Here is a 22,663-nt window from a genome sequence, read left to right as displayed (position 1 = left end):
GCACTTTAATATTTAGATTGGGGTTTACATATACGGGGGAGTGTTTGGGTTTGTATGCTTAGCCCCGCCAACTAGATTTTTCAATAGGGTCAATCATTTTATACACTTTAGTTAATGAGGGGGCTTTTTTTTGTTTTTTCCGCTTTAGTTCCCCCCCTACTTTCAATAGTTATACTGCACTGGCACTTTTGTTACTTTATAGAGTGGGCAACTCTAATATTTAAACACGGACATAAGAGGCATGACCAAAGGGTTAGGTCCACATACATCGGGAGTGCACATACCATACATGCACAATTTCACTTAGTAGATTTCCCATAAGGTAATGTTATATGCACTTTAGTTTAACATGGGAGACTCTCCCCCCTACCCTCTTTTTTTTTCCTGCTCCCCTAGGTCCCTCTCTCGTCTCTTCCACAGACTATGCCTATACGGAGGCCTTGACCTCTCAGTAGAGAAACACATTTGTTTAATCTCTAACCTGGATAAGAGAATAGTACCATTGTTTAGGAATTCGAGATCCCGAGTTCTCTTATGCTAAAAATTTTAGGAAGGTTAAGGGGAATATGTTGAGACAGGCTAGAATGGGGAAGGGAAATGTATGTTTATTCTTATGTATATGTACGGAAGACTGAATGTCTCCAATGATGTTGAAATAAAACCAATAAAGAAAATCCAATATACAGCATCTCATAAAAGTGGCGTATACCCCCCTCATTTTTGTAAATATTTTATTATACTGTATCTTTCCATGCGACAACACTGAAGAAACTACACGTTGCTACAATGTAGTGAGAGTACAGCTTGTATAACAGTGTAAATTTGCTTTGCCCTCAAAATAACTCACAGCCATTAATGTCTAAATTTTTAACACCTGCACATTTAGAATTTTAGTCACATTTTATGCAGCTGCTTTTTGTTTCACTACTTTTTGGACTAGCGCACATTTTCCCATTTTTCACATTAATGTCTAAACCCCACAGTGTCAAAATTTTGTGTGGCTAACATCATTTTCCAGCACTGCCTTAACCCTCTTGGGCATGGAGTTCACCATTGCTTCAGAGGTTGCCACTGGAGTTCTCTTCCACAACATCACAGAGCTGGTGGATGTTAGAGACCTTGCACTCCTCCAACTCCCATTTAAGGGATGCCTCACAGATGCTCAATAGGTTTTAGGTATGGAGACATGCTTGTCCAGTCCATCACCTTTCCCCACAGCTTCTTTAGCAAGGCAGTGGTCATCGTGGAGGTGCGCTTGGAGTTGTTATGTTGGAATACTGCCCTGTGGCCCAGTCTCCAAAGGGAGGGGGATCATCATACTCCGCTTCAGTATGTCACAGTACATGTTGGCATTTATGGTTCTCTCAATGAACTGTAGCTCCCCAGTGCCGGCAGCACTCATGCAGCCCCAGACCATGACACTCTCACCACTATGCTTGACTGTCTTTGGACGCCTCACCTGGTTGCCACCCCACACACGCTTGACACCATCTGAACCAAATAAGTTTATCTTTGTATGATGCTGAGCACATGCACTCAACTTCTTTGGTCGACCATGGTGAGGCCTGTTCTGAGTGGAACCTGTCCTGTTAAACCACTGTATGGTCTTGGCCATCGTGTTGCAGCTCAGTTTCAGGGTCTTAGCAATCTTCTTATAGCCTAGGCTTTACGTAGAGTAACAATTATTTTTTTTCAGATCCACAGAGTTCTTTGCCATGAGGTACCATGTTGAACTTCCAGTGACCAGAAAGAGAGAGACAGATGACACCAAATTTAAACACACCTGCTCCCCATTCACACCTGGGATCTTGTTACACCGAGTCAAATGACATCGGAAAGAGAAAATGGCTAGGTGGGCCCAGTTTGGCCAATTTCACTTAGGGGTGTACTTACCTTTGTTGCCAGCGGTTTACACATTAATGGCTGTGTGGCTGTACGCGGTAGCAAAGTGTCATTTCTTTGGTGTCACATGAAAAGATGTAATAAAATATTTACAAAAAAAAAAAAATTTGTGAGAACTTTTGTGAGATACTATATGCCACAGAAGTATAAAAAAGGCAGTATTGTAATAAACACATAAAAATGAAATTATGGAATGTCACTTTAACCACTTGAGATCCGCGCTATTGTTGAAAGACGTCCACAGCGCGGCTCTCAGGTGCCGGGTGGACGTCCATAGACGTCCTGCTGTTCCCTGTGCGCGCCGCTGGGGGCGCGCAGCGGGGAAACAACGTGCCCGGCGCATCGCTCGGGAGCCGATGCGATTGCCTGGCGGCCGCGATGTACGCCAGACACTCGCGATCGTCGGGAACACAGCAGGACGTGGAGCTCTGTGTGTAAACACAGAGCTCCATGTGCTGTCAGGGAGAGAGGAGACCGATCTGTGTCCCTTTACATAGGGACACAGCATCGGTCACCTTCCCCAGTCACCCCCCCCCCACACAGTAAGAACACTATGTAGGGAATACATTTAACCCCTTCCTCACCCCCTAGTGTTAACCCCTTCACTGCCAGTCACATTTATACAGTAATTAGTGCATTTTTATAGCACTGATCGCTGTATAAATGTGAATGGTCCCAAAATTGTGTCAAAAGTGTCCGATACGTCCGTCGCAAATCGCCGCCATTACTAGTAAAAAAAAAAACAAAAAAAAACATAAATCTATCCCCCATTTCGTAGGCACTATAACTTTTGCGCAAACCAGTCGCTTATTGCGATTTCTTTTTTTTTTTTTTTTTTACAAAAACGCGTCGAAAAATACGTATCGGCCTTAACCGAGAAAAATAGTTTTTTTAAAAAAAAATTGGGATATTTATTATAGCAACAAGTAAAAAAAAATATATATATATTTTTTTTTAAATTGTCGCTTTTTTTTGTTTATAGCGCAAAAAATAAAAACCGCAGAGGTGATCAAATACCACCAAAATAAATATCTATTTGTGGGGGAAAAAGGACGCCAATTTTGTTCGGGAGCCACGTCGCACGACCGCGCAATTGTCCGTTAAAGCGACGCAGTGCCGGAAGCTGAAATTTCGCCTGGGAACGAAGGGGGTTTATGTGCCCAGTAAGCAAGTGGTTAAACAAACATAAGTCAAAGATTGCAAGTTAAAAGCTCCATATGGGGGTCTGAAGGCGTATTAAATTATCAAAATGTTTCTTTAAAAATATTAAAGTACCATCTCAAAAAACTGCATAGCAAAAATTTGAATACAAGAACTCTTAAACTAATGTCAGCCATACATGGATCGAAATTCAGCCGATTCCTGTATGGGCTAGCTGGTTGTACACAAGTAGATATTTTTATTGCCTTTTGTACAACCAGCCTGTCAAGTGTTTCCAGATCAGTGTTACAAACGGCTGCAACACTGATCACTGTATATTGCTGGAGAGGAAGGCTTAGCACAGGCAGAATACAATAGCACAGCGGGAGGGTTGCCCCATCCACAACGAATGTGTAGATGGGGGGGAAATCTGTTTTCCCCCCCATTCAGCTTGCTGACTGAATCAAGGGGAAAAAAAAGAAAGGGGGGAGGGGGGAATCACGTGTGGCCTCCTTAACACAGGGAACTGAAGGATGAGAGGGAGACATAACTCAGAGGTGTGATGAAAAAAAAAAAAAAAAAAAAAAAAAGATAGCAAGAACAGAAAACTTTCAGCACAATGTAAAAATAAAAATGGAAATAATGTTCATTATCTTATCTTTTTTGGCTATGAAATATTAATGAAAGGGATGGCAAAGAAAGATGATGAAAAGTTGGTGGTCACTCATAAAAGGATCGATGTCCCACTCGTAATTCAATCCTCAAGGGATTCGGTGTCCAATTTAAAGCGGAGTTCCGGCCACAATTTCACTTTTTAAATATAAATACCCCTGTAATACACAATCTTAATGTATTCTAGTAAAGTTGGCCTGTAAACTAAGGCCCGTTTTGTTAGGTTGTTACAGCATTTAGACACTTTATAAAATAGAAATTGACTGGGACCATCTTAAGTGTGGGCATCATGAAGCCAGAAGACTGACTTCCTGGATTTCAGCCTTGCAGATCTCGAACATGCTCAGTGCTGCACAAGCAGTGTCAGATCAGGTTTCAGCACCTGTGCTGTCCAAGTCACATGATTCTTTGAGACTGGGGAGTGCACAGACTCCTGGAAAGTTACACCCACTACATTCCCAGGAGTCTGTGCGGTGTAGGTTAGGAAGCATTAAGCACCTTAAGCATCATACAAATACAGTATAAACATACTAGGCTGGGAGTGATATCAGGATCATGACTGCAGATGCAGCCATGATTCTGGTATTCTTTAGAGCAGGTGATGGGCTTTCTGGTAAAAGATAAAAGTGGCTCTACATCCGCCCGATCACTTTTACACATGGCAGGAGGAGGCAAATGGGCAAAACAACCCTTCATAATCTTCTTAATTTCATTAAATTATATGCTGCAGTGAGTGAACACTTGTTGTCTTTTTTGTATAATTCGGTTTAATTTTGTATAACAAGAAAGAAAAAGAAAGAAAGACTTTTATACAGCAAAAGGTTGTGTCAATCATTTTCAAGCTTATACAAAATGATTGTGCATCAGAAGCGAACATAGTGAGTAATAAGAATCACATTTGCAACATTCTTAGCTGTATGCCGCCTCCTACCCAATCTGGGTAGGAGGCGGCATACAGCTAAGAATGTAGCAATGTCCAAGTGCTCCCATCCAGTGTGTAGTGCCTTGAATGTGCATCCATCACACAAAAAGGGAAACAAAAAAAAACAAAAAAAGATAGCACAGGGAGACGGCGAGTAAGTAAAGCAAACACCTATGATTTGTACACAAAATCGGTACAGAGGTGCCATACAAGTGAATACAGCATTATGGTGATCCACTACTTCAAAAAGTTCTGGTTGCCCGATGTGTAATCAATAGTAAGGAATAGTGTTCCCACTGGACCAACATTGGATCCAGGGATATATCAGTCAGGCAACGTGAGGTGGTTTTATTTGTTATTGCCAATTTCAAATGAGTAAAACATCCAGCCCAACCAGAAGTCTCGAAACTTCTCCGATTTCTCTCAAATAGTTCTCTTAGCTTACATTATCGTATCTACTTCCCTCTTCCAATCTTGACATGTGGGGCAGCATTTCTGCTTCCAAAATCTAGGCATCAAACTCTTCGTGGCATTTAAAGATGTGGGGGTAACACTTTTTATAGCGTCATAGGAAAGGACTTTTTATAAAGTCATAGTGACAGAGTAAAATGGCATGATACAGGTAGTGTAGAGGTGTCTTTTGGATCCACAGTGATATTGCCCTCCAGATCGTCTGCATCTTAAGACAGGACCACCAGAGGTGCATGAAGGAGCCTTCCTGTGTGCAATCCCGCCAACATAGCTGACAATCTCACGGGGGTTTAAAACCAGCAGGAAAAAAAAAATTGTAACACATCTCCTGAAGCTTAACAGGGGTGAATTCCAGGTCAAGTTCTGCCTCCCATTCCCACACAAAGTATAGGGTCTCTTTCAAACAATTAGATAAAGCTTTATTACATATGGGAGAGGTGGTGTTGGGATTGGCAATCTAGGGCACACAAGGACTCAAATGCAGATAAAGAAGTCGCCGACCGTAGGGTCAATTTGTGTATAAAATCTGATAACTGCAGAGCTTGCTAACCTTTTATATGTAGTTTTCTTAAAAGTGATCCCCCAATCTGCACAGGATCTTTTGAGAAAACTTCTTCTGGTGGTATATCTGGCCAGGAGGTGTGTCCTAGTAACCTCACCATTTGTTCTGCTCTTTTGCCAGTCGTATATTGTGGAACAATGTCATCTAATGCAAGTGAACTTTCCTTTGGGTATTGGTTTAAGACATGCATCCGGTGACAGCTAGTGACATAAAGAGGATAATCTTTTTTTAAACAAATGATCCCTTAATGCTCTCATGTGGATACTTTGATCGATTATGGAACCCACTAAGGCAGGCATGTACATATTCCGGACTGCGTTCCAGTTTAATGTGGACCCACTGGTAATTTGGAGAGATGGAGATATATATTATATAAATATCTTTTGTGGCTCCAACAAATCCCCAGAGCGCCGCTTGGAGGGCCACAAAAGATAAGTACTGTATTGTTCTGGCAGTCTCGGAGGGGACAGGGAGGGAGCGGGACCAGTGCCATCAAAATACATACAGGAAAATCTCCTGTTTACTCTGGGGCATCTGTAATAGGAAGTCCCGTCACTTGGGCTGGCATTGGACGACTGTTCTGTCTATCATAGGAGGTGGGACTTTGTATTAAAGAGTCCACAGAGTAAACGGAGATCTTCCTGCATGTAATCTGTTAGCGCTCATCCCGCTCCCCCTCCCTGTCCCCTCTGAGGCTGCAGATGGACATGGATCAGGCTGCAGAGATAGCAATGGTGAGGCTGCATATGGGCACTAATCCTTATTGTGCTTCAAAAAAAAAAAAATCCTGAAACGTCCCTCTTAAAGTGAAGGCGCGTGTTATACGCCAATAAATAGAAAACGGTATATCCAAACAACACGCCCAAGCTCATCCGTAGACTTTACCACACAAAGTCATAAAGCCAAGATAATTCTTGTTGGTCAGTGTATTAATTTGCATTTACTAAATTTAAAGAATGCCAGGCAAAATGGTGGGCCCTCACGCAGGTCAACTTCTTCAAATCTGGCTCTCTTTGAAAAAGTTTGGACACCCCTGCTCTAAGGTTACGTCTAAATAATATTTACAGATTCTGCGACGGAAAATCTGAGATTATGTTCATTTTTGTTTAGATACTCTAGGAATCCATTCTAGGTTACGTCCTTATGAACACATTTTAGATCAAAAAAAGGAAAATAATGATGTGGTCTAATTAGATTAGCATCTCCATTGAAGCGATGCTCCTCCCACCAACCCATGTATACAGTGGATATAGAAAGTCTACACATCCTTGTTAAAAAGGTCAGGTTTCTGTGATGTAACCCACCTTTAATATGACCTATAAACTGTACAACTCAATTGAAAAAAAAAAAATATATCTTTTGGGGGCGGGGTAAAAAAAAAAAACCTTAAATAATGTGGTTGCATAAGTGTGCACACCCTCTTAGAACTGGGGATGTTTAACAGACAATATTCCTGGGAATTATGGGCCAGTCAGCCTAACAGTAGTGGGTAAATTGGAGGGGACGATTAGGGACTACATCCAAAGTTATACTGGAGGAGAAGAATATCATTAGTGGTAATCAGCATGGGTTTATGAGGTGACGTTCCTGTCAGACTAATCTGCCAACATTCTACGAAGAAGAAAGCAGCCATCTAGATATGGGGAGGGCTGTGGTGTATCTGGACTTTGCAAAAATAGGATTTTTGTACTCACCGTAAAATCCATTTCTCCGAGTTCATAGACGGACACAGCATCCTTTGACAGTAGGGTTATATCCGCTTCCCTTTAGGAGAGTTTAGGCAGAAAAAAAAAACACTTTAAGTGTTAACACATTCCTCAGTGCAGCTCCTCAAAGGGGGCGTGGCCCCCCGGGTATAACTCACACCCTGCTCTAGCAGCCTCAGTTCGTAACAAGCAGTACAAACAAAGGAGGGGTGGGTGCTGTGTCGTCTATGAACTCAGAGAAATGGATTTTATGGCGAGTACAAAAATCCTATTTTCTCTTCCATTCATAGACGGACACAGCATCCTTTGACAGTAGGGATGTCCCCAAGCAGTGTCAAAAAATTTCGAGGGGTGGGAAAATAACACAATAAACCAGGCTACACCCCCAAAAAAAAAAAAACAGAGTTGCTCAACGGAGAAACTCCAACCATAAACTGCCACCTCAAACACCTGCAGCCGAAGAAGGCATCAGAAGATGCACACACATCCACCTTGTAAAACTTTGAAAAAGTGTGAATCGATGACCAGGTCGCTGCCTTACACCCCTGTAACACAGAGGCATGATGCCAGAAAACCCAAGAGGCCCCAATTGCCCTGGTCGAATGCGCCATAACCCGAAAGGGGGGCACACGCCCCCTTCAGGGCATAGGCCTGAAGCACAATCGGTCGGATCCACCTAGAAATGGTGGCCGACGAGACTGCCAGGCCCTCTCGTAGGACCAGCCACCGACACGAACAGTGAGTCCGACTTCCGGAATGGAATCGTAGCAGATAAGTACACTCGTAGGGCCCGAACCACATCCAGAGGCTGTAAACTGGACTCCTGGCATTTCGGCCAAGGACATAAGGACGGAAGAACAATGTCCACATCAATGTGAAAAGCCGAAAAGACGGCTGCGGGTGCAGCACCACCTCATCCTTATGGATGACCAAGTAGGGAGCCTTGCAAGACAAGGCCGCCAGTTCAGACAGACACTCGTCTGATCGAAGTAATTGCTACCAGAAAAAAAGAAATCGCCTTTTGTGACCTTCAACAAAAAAACTCACGAATGTCCTCAAAGGGAGCATCCTGAAGCACCGATAGGACTAAATTCAAGTCCCAGGGGGGTAGTGGAGGGCGCACCGGAGGGGCCACATGCCAGACCAAGGAGTGCGACGCCAAGGGTCGCTGAAAGTAAACAGCCAGAGCAGAAATCTGACTCCTAACCGTACTTCAAGGCGAGAGCCTGATCCACTCCCTGCTGAAAAAACAGCCGAATCCTGTACACCACATATGTACGAGGGTGCCATTTCATCTCCTCACACACAGAGATGTAGGCCTTCCACGTATGATGGTAAATCCTACGCGAGGCAGACTTCCGTGCAGGCAGCACGGTAGAGACCACCGAGCCCAATAGGCCTCGGTCCCTCAGCCCCTGGCTCTCAACAGCCATGCCGCTAAAGCCAGTGGCTGTAAAACAGGGTGGAAGATCGGACCCTGCAACAGAAGATCATCTCCCAGGGGAAGACGCTAGGGGGCGTCTGCCACCAGACGCACCAGGTCCGCGTACCAGGAGCGACGTGGCCAACCTGGGGCAATCAGGATTGATAGAATCCCTTCGGCTTCCACTCTGCGCAACAGGCAAGGAAGAAGCTTCCGAGGAGGCAAGGTGTAAAATAGGCGATAGTGACCCCAAGGAGCCACCAACGCGCCCGCCCACGGGTCTCTTGACCTGGCCACGATCGTGGGACCTTCCGGTTGAGGTGGGACGCTAGAAGGTCCACGTCTGGAGTGCCCCACCTTTGGCACAGACCCTGAAATCCCTGCGGGTGGAGAGACCACTCTCCTTGGTCTAGTGCAGTTCAACTTAGGAAGTCGGCTTGCCAATTCCGTACTCCCGGAATGTACATGGCCGATAGAGCCGGAACGGACCTTTCGGCCCACTGAAGGATGTGCGCGACCTCCGTCGTTGCAGAAGAACGCCGTGTGCCTCCCTGATGATTGACGTACGCCACGGCTGTGGCGTTGTCGGACTGGATCCTGACCGGTCGGCCCTGTAGATCCATGGACCACCTGGCAAGGCACAGCTTGATTGCTCGGAGGTCCAGAATATTGATCGGTAGGCGGGAATCCACCCGAGTCCAGCGCCCCTGGGCTGACTAGGTGCCCCAAACGCCCCTCCCCAAACGGAGAGGCTGGCATCCGTCGTGACCACTGTCCAGTGGCACGGCAGAAAACGACTTCACGGCCCGAAGCACCGGAGACGCCAGCCACCACACCAGGGGAGACATGACCAGTTGACTCAACTGAATCTGGTAATCCAGAGATGACGGAAGCTTGACGTGGCAGGAGTTCCCTTTGTAGTACCCTGGTGTGGAATTGGGCATACGGAACCGCCTCGAAAGAGGCCACCAACAGACCGAGAACCCTCCTGCAGAATCGCAGAGATGACCACTTCTGGGTCGGCAACTGCTGCACAGAAGATTGCAGAGTCTGAAGTTTTTCCGTTGGAAGAAAAAAAAAAAAAAAAAAAAACTGTCGCCCCGGCGGAATCCAGGACTAGTCCCAGGTATTCCAGTCCCTGAGACGGAACCAACACTAACTTCTGGACAATACAGACAATACAGAAGCCAGCCGAACTCTTGGAGAGTTCGACACGTGAAGACACGTCCTCCACCCATTCTGAGTTCGAAGAAGCTCGTAGGAGAATGTCGTCCAGACATCCCATGACAACAAACCCCCGCTGTCACAGCCGGACCAGAATCGAGACGAGCACCTTGGTGAAAACCCGTGGTGCCGACACCAATTGAAAATGGTCCTCCCTGACGGCAAAGCACAGAAACCTCTGGTGCCTTGAGCATATGGGTACATGCAGGTACGCGTTCATGACATCCAAGGACGCCAGAAAATCCCCCTGATGGAGTGCCGCTATTACCGAGCGAATCGACACCATCCTGAAATTTTGCACTTTGACAAAACAAACGAGGGCCTTGAGGTCCAGGATTGGACGGACCCCGTCATTCTTGGGGACAACAGATTGGAGTAAAACCCCTGAGACCGGAGGGAACTGGCACAATCACTCACCTGACCAGAAGATCCTGGACAGCCCCTGACAGAGCCAACCGGAGGAGGCCGGAGGGAAAAAAACAAACAGTTTGGTAGACAAGAGAGAAACTATCTTGTACCCCGAGGAAACCACTTCGCAACCCCAACGGTCGGAGAGGAGAGACCTCCACCGAGCCGCAAATTCGCGAAGCCAGTCCCCCACCTGAGACACGGGCGGGGCAGAACTTCAGGCGGAAGCAGGTATGTCCGCAGACTTGTTGGGCTTGCGGTACCAGGTGCGCAGCTGCCCGGCAGCGGGGGTCTTAGCACCTTGTAAACCTTCCCCCACTGCACAGGGCGGGCGAAAAACGCTTGGGGGTAGTAAAGGAGGGTCCTTACACATGGCGAGGTCTCTAGCCCTTCCCAGACTGTGGGAACAGCATGCTCTTACCACCCGTGGCATCCTCAATGATGCCGTTCAGGGAAGTCCCAAAAGGACCGTTCACCCTTAAAGGCCATCCACCAAGGCCTTCTCTGAGGACTAGTCCGCAGACCAGCACATCAGCCACACAAGGCGGCGCAGTACCACCGTATAGGCGGAAGCCCTGGAAAGCAAGAGCGTAACCAGGACCGAATCACAGACAAATTCTAAGACCCCGAACAAATTGTTCGGCCAGGTCCTTGCAGGTCTCGGAAGCATCCTGCTCCTGCAGCAAAAAAAAAAAAACGATGCCCGTACAGTCAAGAGTCCGTGACACCAGAGCTCCAGCCAAAAACCGGTCTCACAGCCGAACCCCCTACCGCGAAGATGGAGCGTGCCACAGCCTCCATTCTCCCATCCACGGGGTCCTCAAAGGCAGGAGCCCCATCCACATGGTGGTTAGCCCAACCTGGACACTGGAGGGTCCACGGACGAAAGAGAGACCCACTTTCTAAAAAAAAGGTCCTCCACAAAGGGATAACGGGTCGCAATGCAAAAACTGTCTGCGGCGTATCCCATTCCTTGTAGAACAACTGCAAGGAAAACATTTTCAGTGCGTGGCGGTTCGCGGGACCCAAAAGGGGCTGGCACAGCAGGTGCCCCCGCCCCATCCTCAAGTACCGAGTATCACGCCTGCAGAAAAAATAGCTCCAACAATACCTAAATAGCTCCAACAATACCTAACAGCAACCGACCTTGAATCAGAGTCGCTCTTACTGTGTGCGTGGGTTAAGCCCGCATCATCTGACAATACAGTGTCAGAGATATCCCCAGAAGCTGGCCAGGGAGGGGGGCGCCAATATACCCCCCATCCGGCCACTAGTCGCTTCAACCCGGCAAGAAAAAACGCCACCGCCATTGCCATAGATGTGGCATGGGGAGGGGGCAGCAAGGGTTAACACAGGCTTACAGGGGAAGAGTACCTGACCAGGTTCTACAATGCCCCCCCCCGCTGTGTCACCTACCTGCAAAGCAGAAGTACCCACGGTCACCTCCCGGCCGTTACAGAGGATGGGGGACCCCCAGGGAAACTCACCATCCCTCCCGGTGCAGCGCGGTCTGAGAGCCTGTGCGTGTACTGAGAAGCCGGCTGCGCTGCGTCTGTCTCCCTCAGCAGATTTGCGGTCTTTCTGCAGCGCTAAAACGGCCACACGAGGCCAAACAAATTTCAAGATGGCCGCTGAAAGAGCAAAAAAACTGCCTAGGACCACAAGAAAATGGCCGCTGAGCTATATAAGGCGCGGCTCTGACAAAATGGCGGTCGTTGCACATTTAAAAAAAAAAAGACAGTGACACAGCAAAAACAGCACAGCACAAAATTCACACCACAGCCACAAAAAGGCCCTGTAGTGAACACACACAGCCCTGCAGTGAACACACACAACCCCCGCTACGCACACAGGTCCAGGTGATAGGAGACCCCAGAAAAAAAACCCTCACAGCCGTCACCCAAATGGGAAAGGAGGGAGAGGAAATAAGGGAGAGAGAGGAAAGCAGGGCAAGCCCTCAGTCAACCTCCCAGGGGAAAATTCCAGCCAGACCACTTACCTGAGCAAGGGGCCACTACTTACCCGTCCTGCGACCACCGGCTGGAGGTATCCCAGACAGATCCAACATCCGCTAAAACGGCATGGCGGTCGGACAGACACACTTTGACAAGGCCATAAAAGACCGGTCATGTGTGCCCTAGAACAAAATGTTCCCCGGCCGCCCCTGGAGCAACGGGGCCTGTCGTGGACGTCCCAAAGCTGAGCTAAGGACCAGCACACGCTCGATGGCCGAACATGGGGGGGGGGGGGGACTACAAGAGTCAAGACCCAGCCTGTCACCCAGTCGGCTGTTGATAGAAGAATCACAGGATTCAAAAATGCAGGAACAAAATAATAAAATAAAAAAAAATAAAAAAAACGCAAGAAAAAAATCTCCAGAGTACAGAACTCCAGAAGTGCCTGATCTCTCCTGTCGTTAGGCAGGAAAAAACTGAGGCTGCTAGAGCAGGGTGTGGGTTATACCCGGGAGGGGGCCACGCCCCTTGGGAGGCGCTGCACTGAGGAATGTGTTAACACTTAAAGTGCTTTTTTTCTGCCTAAACTCTCCTAAAGGGAAGCAGATATAACCCTACTGTCAAAGGATGCTGTGTCCATCTATGAACGGAAGAGAAAGCATTTGATACAGTCCCCCATAAACACTTCAATCTACAGCCCAACCCCAGTGGCCGGAGGACGCGAAGACGTCAAAAGACGGCTTCCCGGATTTCCAGAGCCACCTTGAGGCCGTCATTTGACTATGGCCCGGGGCTCAAGTAGTTAAAAGGTATCAGTCAGGAGAAGGGTAAAAAATAATTTCCAAGGCATTAGATATACCATGGAACACAGTAAGGACAGTCAAGTGGAGAAAAAAAATGGCACAACAGTGACATTACCAAGAAAGAACTGATGAAGAATTGATGAAGCCAAGAACTGGTCAGGGGGGCTGTCAAGAGAACTTGTCAGGTTCCTGCAGGAAGGAGACCAGACATGTAGCTACACGAGGAAACCGAGGCCAAAACAAACAAAAGTATATATCCTTAAAGTGAAGTTTATCAACAGTGAACAGTCACCGATAAACATACAGCAAACAATGATCAAAACTGACAAAAAAAAAAAAAATAACTGACGATTCCAACAACTGACTGAAAAACAACTGGGTACTCGAGCAGGAGCAAGGCAGAGGGAGGCAGAAACAAGGCAGAGGGGTACAGGAAGCTTCAAGACAGGTATCAGGCACAACTGGCAGCAGGGAGGTGATCAGAATAGCGATGCGCCGGGTCAGGGAGGAGCAACCTTACATAGCCACCTAAAGGCTGAATGCAGATGAGGCTATTAATTACAACCTGCTGGCCCTTGGGAGAAGCCTGCTGGTGGACACTGAAGCTGCAGCAAACAGCCCAGAGCAGCACAGTGCCACCAGCAGGTGAACTCAATCCTAACTGTTTCCCCCCTTTAAGGAGCGGCCTCCGGACTGGGATCTGCAAGCCTACTGGGTACCCTGTGGCCAGTGTCTGAAGGCTTGGTAAAGACCATGCCGGCGGGGTCCTAAAACTGGCTATTTTTTCTGCTGGTCAGATGCTCAAAGGAGGCACAACCCAAAAGGCTTACCATTCTTAAAAGCAGCCTGTGGCCCAATGTTGGGGCACTGAAAGATACCTGGACGCTTAATGTTAAAGTCCTTGGTCCATGCAGGTATGCCAGGGTGTGCCATCACACCTGGACCTCCTCTGTTACTAGCAACTGCTGTGTTTTACCTGCCACTCAGGTCTACCCAGGGCATAGGTTAACCCACGTGGGTCCCCAAATGCAATAGGGATCGCAGAGATTAACCCAGGGTCAGGACAAAGTTCATATGGAACACTGCCCTTCCCCATAGGACCTCTACTACTGGGGCTGCAACAGCAGAAATAGGTCTCAACAGGAGGGATCTTAACCCATACAGATAAACCCAAAGGGGAAGTTTCTTGATTTTTAGCAGTAGATCTGACCTTATGTGACTCACCTAGCATTGGGGATATGATCACTGATCAAGCTTGCTGCAGAAGTTGAACTAAAGTCAGTTTGTCTTTCCCCTTTCCCTTGCCAACATTGCTAAATTAGCGAATGCAGCAATACAATCCAACAACGCCTTTAGTGGATAGGCGGAATACTTCTGGAAAAAAAAAAGAACCTGCACAATGTTCCAGCAACCATACCAAAAACCCAACCTGGTAAGTAAATGGCTGTGTGGTACATGCAACAACAATCTCCTGTATTCTTCATATGTTTGGGCTATGGGGTAGAGTGGCAAGACGGAAGCCTTTTTTTTGGTAAGAACACACACACACACACACACACACACACAAATTTTGCAGAAACACATCTGAAGGCTCACAAAAGCATGTGGGGGAAAAGGGTTGTATGGTCTGATGAAAGCAAGGTTAAACTTTTTGGCCGTAATTCCAAAAGATAGGTTTGGCGCAAAAAAAAAAATGCACAATCGCCAAAATAACACCATACCCACAGTGAAGCATGGTGGTGGTGGCAGCATCATGCTTTGGGGCAGTTTGTCGTCAGCTAGAACACGGGCCATAGTCAGTAGAGGGAATTGTGAACAAAATCTTTAGGCTTCTGCTAGAAAGCTGAACATGAAAAGGAACTTTATCTTTCAGCATGGCAAAGACCCAAAGCATACATCCAAATCAACAAAGGGAATGGTTTCACCAGAAGATTTAAGTTTTGAAATGGCCCAGCCAGAGCCCAGGCCTGAATCTGGATGGATTTCATAGCAGACACACACACATACAGCAGGCAATGATTCAGGGTATGTGATGGAGAGCTTGGGAGGACCGGTAGCATATGATGTGCCCTCTCCACCGTAGACAGGGAGTTAGCCAAGCACTTGGGAGAAGGGTCTGCAGCAACTTCATGAACACAGTCGAGTTCTTCCTTTCTGCTCCTTTTGCTAGGCCCAGGATGCAGAGCATGTTCCTCCTCTTGTGATTTTCAGCATCTTTAGCCTGATATTCTAGAGCCCCGAATTTAATATGCAAGGACAGGAAGGACGTAGTATGCTTTTTCGTCTCATCTTCCACATGGCAGAGTCTCTGCTCTGTTGAAGTTTAGTCAGGAACTAATTTTTGCTAGATCCTGATGGACCAGATCAATATCCAGCTCTACCAATTTGATTTTGCAAGTCAAAGCCAGCTGGCAGGTAGCTATAGCTGGCATCATATCTTAAATGTTCAGCTTCTTTTGTAGGGAGTGGATCAGTCTCAGAGGCAATGCTGGTTACTTTTTTTGGAGCCATCTCCACACTCACCTCTGAGCTGGCCAGTTCATTCAATACACAGAGAATCAAAATGTTTCCACCCCTCCGTTTATGCATCCTACAGGGATGGTGAAGTGTAAGAAACAAATCTCTAACCAGAAAGAGTAAAATAAAAATAAAGCAGAAGGTTAAAATTGCCAATGGAGTTCCAGGTGCACATCCGCTCAGTTTGCCATCTTGGTCACACCCCTGACAGGACAACATTTCTTAACAGAGAGGGGGGAGAGCTCTGCAGCCTACTATTCTTCTTAGGAAGAGGAGTGCTCTTATCAGTAACAACCTTGCTAAAAGTTTATCTGAAGAGAGATATTGTCCCTCGAAGGCTAAGCAGATTAAACAATCTTCCTATACAAGGGTTCCTACAACCAAGCACTTCAACCAAAACCCACAGATATCTTTCACATGGATCTAATGTCAGTACATATGTCAGGAAGCTTCCAGCAGACCATCACAATCAAAGCTACAAACTAATTGCTCCATGCCCGCTATAAATCAATGGATTAATGGCAACAGTGGTGAGATCTGTTAAGGGATTTGGACTAGTCATACATGATTTGACAAAAAGTTAAGCAACAGCCAGGATGAGGGGGAAGGCCAGTGCCCACCAGCAAAAGTTCTAGAGAGCTTCCAACTGCTAATCGGTTGGATCCCTTAAGGCAGGCATTATCTTCTACTGGAATTGAAAGTGCCTTATTAAGAAGGGACACTGCTAAATCCACAGCGGGAACAGGCCACTTCTTCATAACATCCTCCTTAAACAGAGTTGGGAAAAAAAGGGTGCAATCGAAAAAAGGCTTTGCGGCCCAATGAGCCCACTCAAGACTGAAAACTGCACTTGTAGAAGCAACAGGCTTATCCCCAACCAATTTCAGAGTTACACACACACCAAATCGGTAAGAACCAAAACAATCTCCTAATTGCATCAAAGCTGCTTTTGTTGTTTTCTCACATCTTACCAAAACATTGCACACCAGTCTCATTGCCATGGTTTTCTCACCATGAAAAACTTGCCCGCGAGTTACTCATTTGCCAATCATTTTATCGAGTCATTTTTGGCTGCAGTTAAAAAGTCCCTCTCCGGGATAAGTTTCACCCCCTACCCACCCCCTCTTCTATTTAATCGCTGCATAAGAAAAAAATAAATACCCCATTTTACTTACCTAAAGAAAACACACACACACACACACACACACACACACACACACACACACACACACACACACACACACACACGGCAATCCAGCCTCAACTCATCTCCTTTTCTGTTTACTTCCTGCTTGGAGTCCTCCTTCGGGTGTCAGTGACATGGACACAGTAGCATTAGATGGCTGGCAGTGAGGTCCTCTCAGGAGAAAGAAAGGCACCGATGTCACAGGGGAACAGCAGGGAAACCACGGTCTCGTACTACCTAGATTAGCAGTCCCCTGCACCAGAACCAGCAGCAGCAGAGCTGGATGAGTATTGCTGACTGCACAAGGTAAGGGGGAATAAAAGATGGTCAGGATGGGTTAGGAGTTTGAAATGTCTGTAACAGACCATATATGTGGATATGCTTTTATACACCTTGTAGATTTTGTAAGCGGCAATAACTTAAAATTTTCTTTGCCTGGCGGTCTGCTTTACAACTAAACCCTGCTAAGAGAGGGAGGAGCAGCTGTGCCGCATAACCATAAGTTATGGAGAAATCCTTGTAGGAGAACGCTGGAAAGGAGAACAGTGTCCAGCTGCTTGGTGAGCGACTCACTGGGTCCTGTACATGACAAGCACTTGTTTTTGTAAAAAGAATCAGTGTCCTAGTAAATGATGTCCAAAAGTCCAACTTTGTTGCTGTTGAATAACCTCAGCGAATAATCCATGGGTGAAGTGGGTTAAACTTTACAGGTTTGTCAGTTTATCAGCTGGGATCGGTTTAAACCTGCAAAATGACCAACATTCTTCACAGGCAGTTCAGTCTTTAATGCATACATATTAGAGGTCATTGGGATATAAACTTTTCTATAATCATTTAACATCTTAGCTCAGAGTCTGCATTTACTGAGGCTGGGAATTCTAGATTCAGAAGAGAGTAGTGGAAACAGACAAAAATAAAAAATCACCATCAACTAAAGCTCACACAGAATGGTTTTGCAAAATGAAGTGTTGAAATTGGAAATGTAGGAATTTAGCTTTTAAAAGCTGATAGAGACCCATCCACACTTGCTGCCAAATAAGCGTTTACAAAACAGATTTAAGGCTGCAATTGCTGTCAAAAGTAGCTTGACAGGTGGAACATCATAAGTAAAAAGGAATTGGATGCCAAAAGGGAGTTAAAGCACAGATATTTGAACCTTCAATGGTACTCAAAGACAAGAGCTGACCTATGCCCACTTGTAGGAAACTGAGAACTACAGCCAAAATTGTCCTAGGCTTATACCATTTGTAGAAAGCCTACAAGGTGTGATGATAGACGCTCTGAAAAGCAGCTTCATTGACACCAATTCATATCTCTGAAAAGTACTGCCATAGGCTCCAGGGTTGGAGTGCATAAACTGGAGAACCCTACCTGCCCCCTAATGTAAAAGAAAGAGAACATCTGCGCCTGTTCTAATATAACAGTAAGGCTTTATTACAATTACTCCCATAACCTGGCCCTGCTGCAAGATACAGCAGCAGGACTTCCCACAGTTACTCCCACCTTTTTGAAGGAAACACTTTTTTAGAATCTAGATACAAACCTGGAGACAAGGCTTTTAGGATAAGCCAAGTTTGTGAAAAGCCTGCAAGATTTTGCTCACTACCCTTTTCTATAAATCCCGACTGGCAGGGATATTTCAGGGGATATTATGACTTAGTCTGGTAGCTAATATTTTGGTAAGGATTTTGTCAAGTGGCAATAAATAAGGATACAGGCCTGTAGAAGGTTCATAAAGCATAATGATTCCCTTGTTTAAGGGCAATTACTAAAACATCTTATAGTCTGGCAGGCAACATAGCTTCAGGGAGAACTTGTAGGCGTTTTCGGTCACTATATAAACCAGTTGGCACCAGCATTACCCAATTCAGCTGGAAAGCCATTACACCCTAGAAAACAACCAGTAGCCAGCCGTAAATCCTCCTATACTTTTATTTTCCTTTCCAATATGGCTTATTCAAGGTCATTTCCACCTGCTTTAGATAGCATCAGAAATGCCAGTGCATAAAGTATTTAGACCCCCTTCACTTTTCAATTTTGTGATGTTGCAGCCGATACTACAACTGTCCCCCCCCCCCCCCCCCCCCCATTAATTTACACTCAGTACCCCATAAAACAGACTTTTAGAAATGTTTGCAAATGTATGAAAAAGGGAAATACTGAAATATCACATTGGCATAAGTAAATTAGTGTATAAGTACAAAGTTTTTTTCCTCAGCTAGTTCCCAAAAGCATCGGACATCAGCAGTTTGACAAAATACAAAAAAAGGAGTCTTGCAACATATAACTTGAAATTTCAGACCCTACTAGATTGGTGGGTGCCTATTTTTACCAAAGTAGCGTGAACCAAAACGCCATTACAGGAGCCTACAGATGGAAGTCTCCATACCCAAAGTATCATGTGAGCCATATATCCAGCTACTCTAGATAAGAGTGGCAATCAGCAGAACTGCAAGTACACTCCTATACGTCTTTCAGTACCATATACTGGTACCTGTCATAAGGCATTGCCAAGCCTAATCCTTAAGCCAAGAGGGGGGGGGGGGGGAGACCATGCAAGTTTTTTTTTTTTTTTTTTTTGGGGCCTGAAAATTGACTTAAAAAAAAAAAAAAAAAGTAGCAGCTAAAACAGTAATTTTTATGAATAAGGATGTGGTCACTTCTGAACTAACTCCAACGATTTTAAAATATCCCAAAAAGTACTTGGTGTTAGACTGTCTGTTAACATTTGTGCTTAGCCCCCTCATATTTCAAGCGTTACATCTCAGGGTCATATGCAATAAGCAGTACACGATAGGACAAGCATTGAATGGCGGCACCTTTGAAGAGGATTGCCAATGATAAATGGGGTGACGCAACTAACGAAATAAACATTTAAAGCCAAATTATGGACCATACCCAGCAAAACATCCCTCTTTCATTCCGCTTTGGCCCTAACTTTAAAAAGTTTGAACCCACAATAACATACCAGTACAGAATGAAGCCAAGAGAAAGTTGTGTATGGCCATGTTAATTGGGAGATAAGTCGGCTAGGTGTACCAGGGTATGAGTCATAAGGCTCACAAATGGTGCTAGTCTGGGAAGTGGCCATGGTATGCAGATATCTGCATAGGTAGCTCAAAATGCAAAGAATATAGGGGGCGAGAACCTACAACACATGCACTGTATGTTAGATAAACTGGACCACTACACTTAATGCTCTGTGGATATAGCATACTATGGACCTATGCACGATAACACTGTATTTTAAATACTCTATTAGCAAAGGAAAAAATAGTCTGTAAGCCCTGGAAAATTACTGTATCTGGTGATTAGGAGCCTCTGGTACAAAATATTTAAACCATCTATAAAATGACCTTGAATTGTGGGATCAACAAACCACCCACATGGTAACTGAAGCTGCCAAATCACAAAACCAACCGCTATTTCAGGTATTTTTGTGAATGATACACTGTACTTTACAAATATTCAGACTATTGCAAGCTATATATATTGCTTTGTCCAGAGTTTTTAGCTCCCCCCCCTAAGATGTTGGACACTAATAAAAAGGTAGAAGTCTTGCCCCCCCTTGACTAGGCATATTCCTATGCAAAGCCAGCCATATTAGCTTTGTGTTCCAAAGAGGTAGAATGCAGTCTTTGAACCAGCAGAGCTGGGAGAGACATACTGTTAGCATACGGTCACACTAGATTTGAGTCACAAAGAGATCAAGCCAAGAAGCTGGAGGTAGTAGTACATATTCTAGATCAATTAGACATGGCATTCCCAGATCGTACACCATACATGTGTTTTCATATCTGATAGAGGGGGGGAGACTTGCAATTTCTGTCAGTTCATTTCCCATATTGCCCCATTAGGGGAGATCAAAAAATCAGTAGTAGAAATAGACAGCAAAAAAACAATTTGATGTTCCAACCCATTCTTAATGTACAGTTACTGTATTCTTAAAGCCCAAATCCAAGTTTCAGTGAAGTTTAAATAGTTTGCTTGGACCATGTTGGTCCAAACCAACTATTTACTTCAAACATTTATTTCAAACAGTTACAGGGGTTGTGTGCATTGTATAAAACTGTATGCATTATTTTCTCCATCAACTTATCCCCCAGAGTTACAAACTTTTGTAGCACTTGACCCTCCCTTTTAGATTGTAAGCTCTAACAAGCAGGGTCCATGGATTCCCCCTGAATTGAATGTGTACTGTCTGCACCCATGTTGTAAAGCGCTGTGCAAACTGTTGGCGATATATAAACCCTGTATAATAATTTTAGACTCAGCTTCATACAGTATGCAGCGTCAGGAATTTCCCATCACACTCAGAATAAAATCGAGTCAGGCCGAGTGCTGCTCAGCCTTTCACAGGGAACTATGCATTCTATGAATAAATAGAAATCTTCCTCCAAATGGCCGAGGTGAAGAGGCAGGCAGATGATGTCACCATCTTCACTCATTAGATTACAAAGCTCCAGATGAATAGCTAGTACTCAGCCCATAATGATTGTTCCAGGAGTGTGATGCGAAGTTCCTGCATTACTGATGCACAGTGCTGTATACTGTATGTAGCTGAGGTCACACACACACACACACACACACACACACACACACACACACACAGTTAAACAGCACAAAAGCCACTGCATTCAATATTGAAGTTTATAGCTTGGTCCAAACACGCCATTTAAACTGCTGTGGTTTAGCACTTTATAGTGGAGAAAACAAAATTAATCTGCTGTTATGAGAAATAGGTGGACTACCTTACAGTACGACACTGCTAGTTGCCTGGCTGCTATGCTAAAACTCTTGATTTAGTGATCAGAGTCACTGATCAGGAGTTTCCACTTTACTAGCTACATAATTGATTCAGATTTTTCAAACTGCAGAAGCCACAGATAACCAGGAAACTACCAGATACAGGAAGTAAGCAATAACGTACATATTTCTCATTAGATGGGTTTTTGGCAATAAGAGCTGGTTTACATTTTGAAGCACACCTATAAATTACCTAAATCAATGTCAGTAAATCCTTCTGCATTTAGGGCATCAGAAGTGTTTTTATCAATGTTTTCCAAGCAGAGACTGGCAAGCTGAGGTTCATCAAAGAGGCGAGCCTGAATTGTGAGGGAGAAAAAAAAAAATGTGAAATACTGACAGACATTCTTTAAAGAATTAAAATGACAATTGTCCCCCATGTTACCAAAAAAACTAAAAAAGGAGGAGCTAATAAGCCAGTCATTCTCAAACAGGGTTCAGTGAAACCCTAGGGTTCCTCCAGGAGATGGCTAGGGGTTCCTTCAGCTGTGGCTACCTGACCCCCCATGTGATGGTACCTGCAAAGATTCAGGTCCATCGCCACTTTGCAGAACCAAAGCCATGACTATATACGGTAAGTGGCATTCACTGTAAAAGAAAATTCCTCTTATTGACCACCACCAACAGAATGGGTATTTTTCCAATGACCAATGGATTAATCTTAGCAGAAGTTCCCCAAGACCTGAAAATTATTGCAATGGTTCCTGTAACCAAATTTAAACAATGGCAAATATAGAAACTAAACATTCATAATGGACCTCAAAATCTTCATGAACTACAAACATTCAGATGATCTAGAGGTGGAAGACACACACACACACACACACACACACACACACACACACAAACACAAACACACACCCCTTAACAAGGAAACATGCTTCTTTTTGCTAAAGGCAATCAAAAAAGTTTTGTTTAAGCGCCTAACAAGGTTATTTCTGATAAATATTAGCTAGTCAAATTTCT

The 22,663-nt window shown here is 45.1% G+C and overlaps 1 protein-coding gene across 2 annotated transcripts in view; it reads right to left on the bottom strand.

Moving 5' to 3' along the window:
* BTBD2 (BTB domain containing 2) overlaps nucleotides 1-22,663 on the bottom strand; it is a 170,925-nt gene that overhangs the window by 76,745 nt on the left and 71,517 nt on the right. For both annotated transcript variants that reach the window (XM_040322583.1, XM_040322584.1), the window contains exon 4: nucleotides 21,891-21,996. In XM_040322583.1, coding sequence (XP_040178517.1) covers nucleotides 21,891-21,996 — 106 coding nt within the window. The remainder of the gene's footprint in view (nucleotides 1-21,890; nucleotides 21,997-22,663) is intronic.

Source organism: Rana temporaria, chromosome 1 (genome assembly GCF_905171775.1).
Source record: "Rana temporaria chromosome 1, aRanTem1.1, whole genome shotgun sequence".
Lineage (NCBI taxonomy): Eukaryota > Metazoa > Chordata > Amphibia > Anura > Ranidae > Rana > Rana temporaria.
The sequence above is the reverse complement of the archived record's forward strand: the minus strand, read 5'-3'. Positions and strand labels throughout refer to the sequence as shown.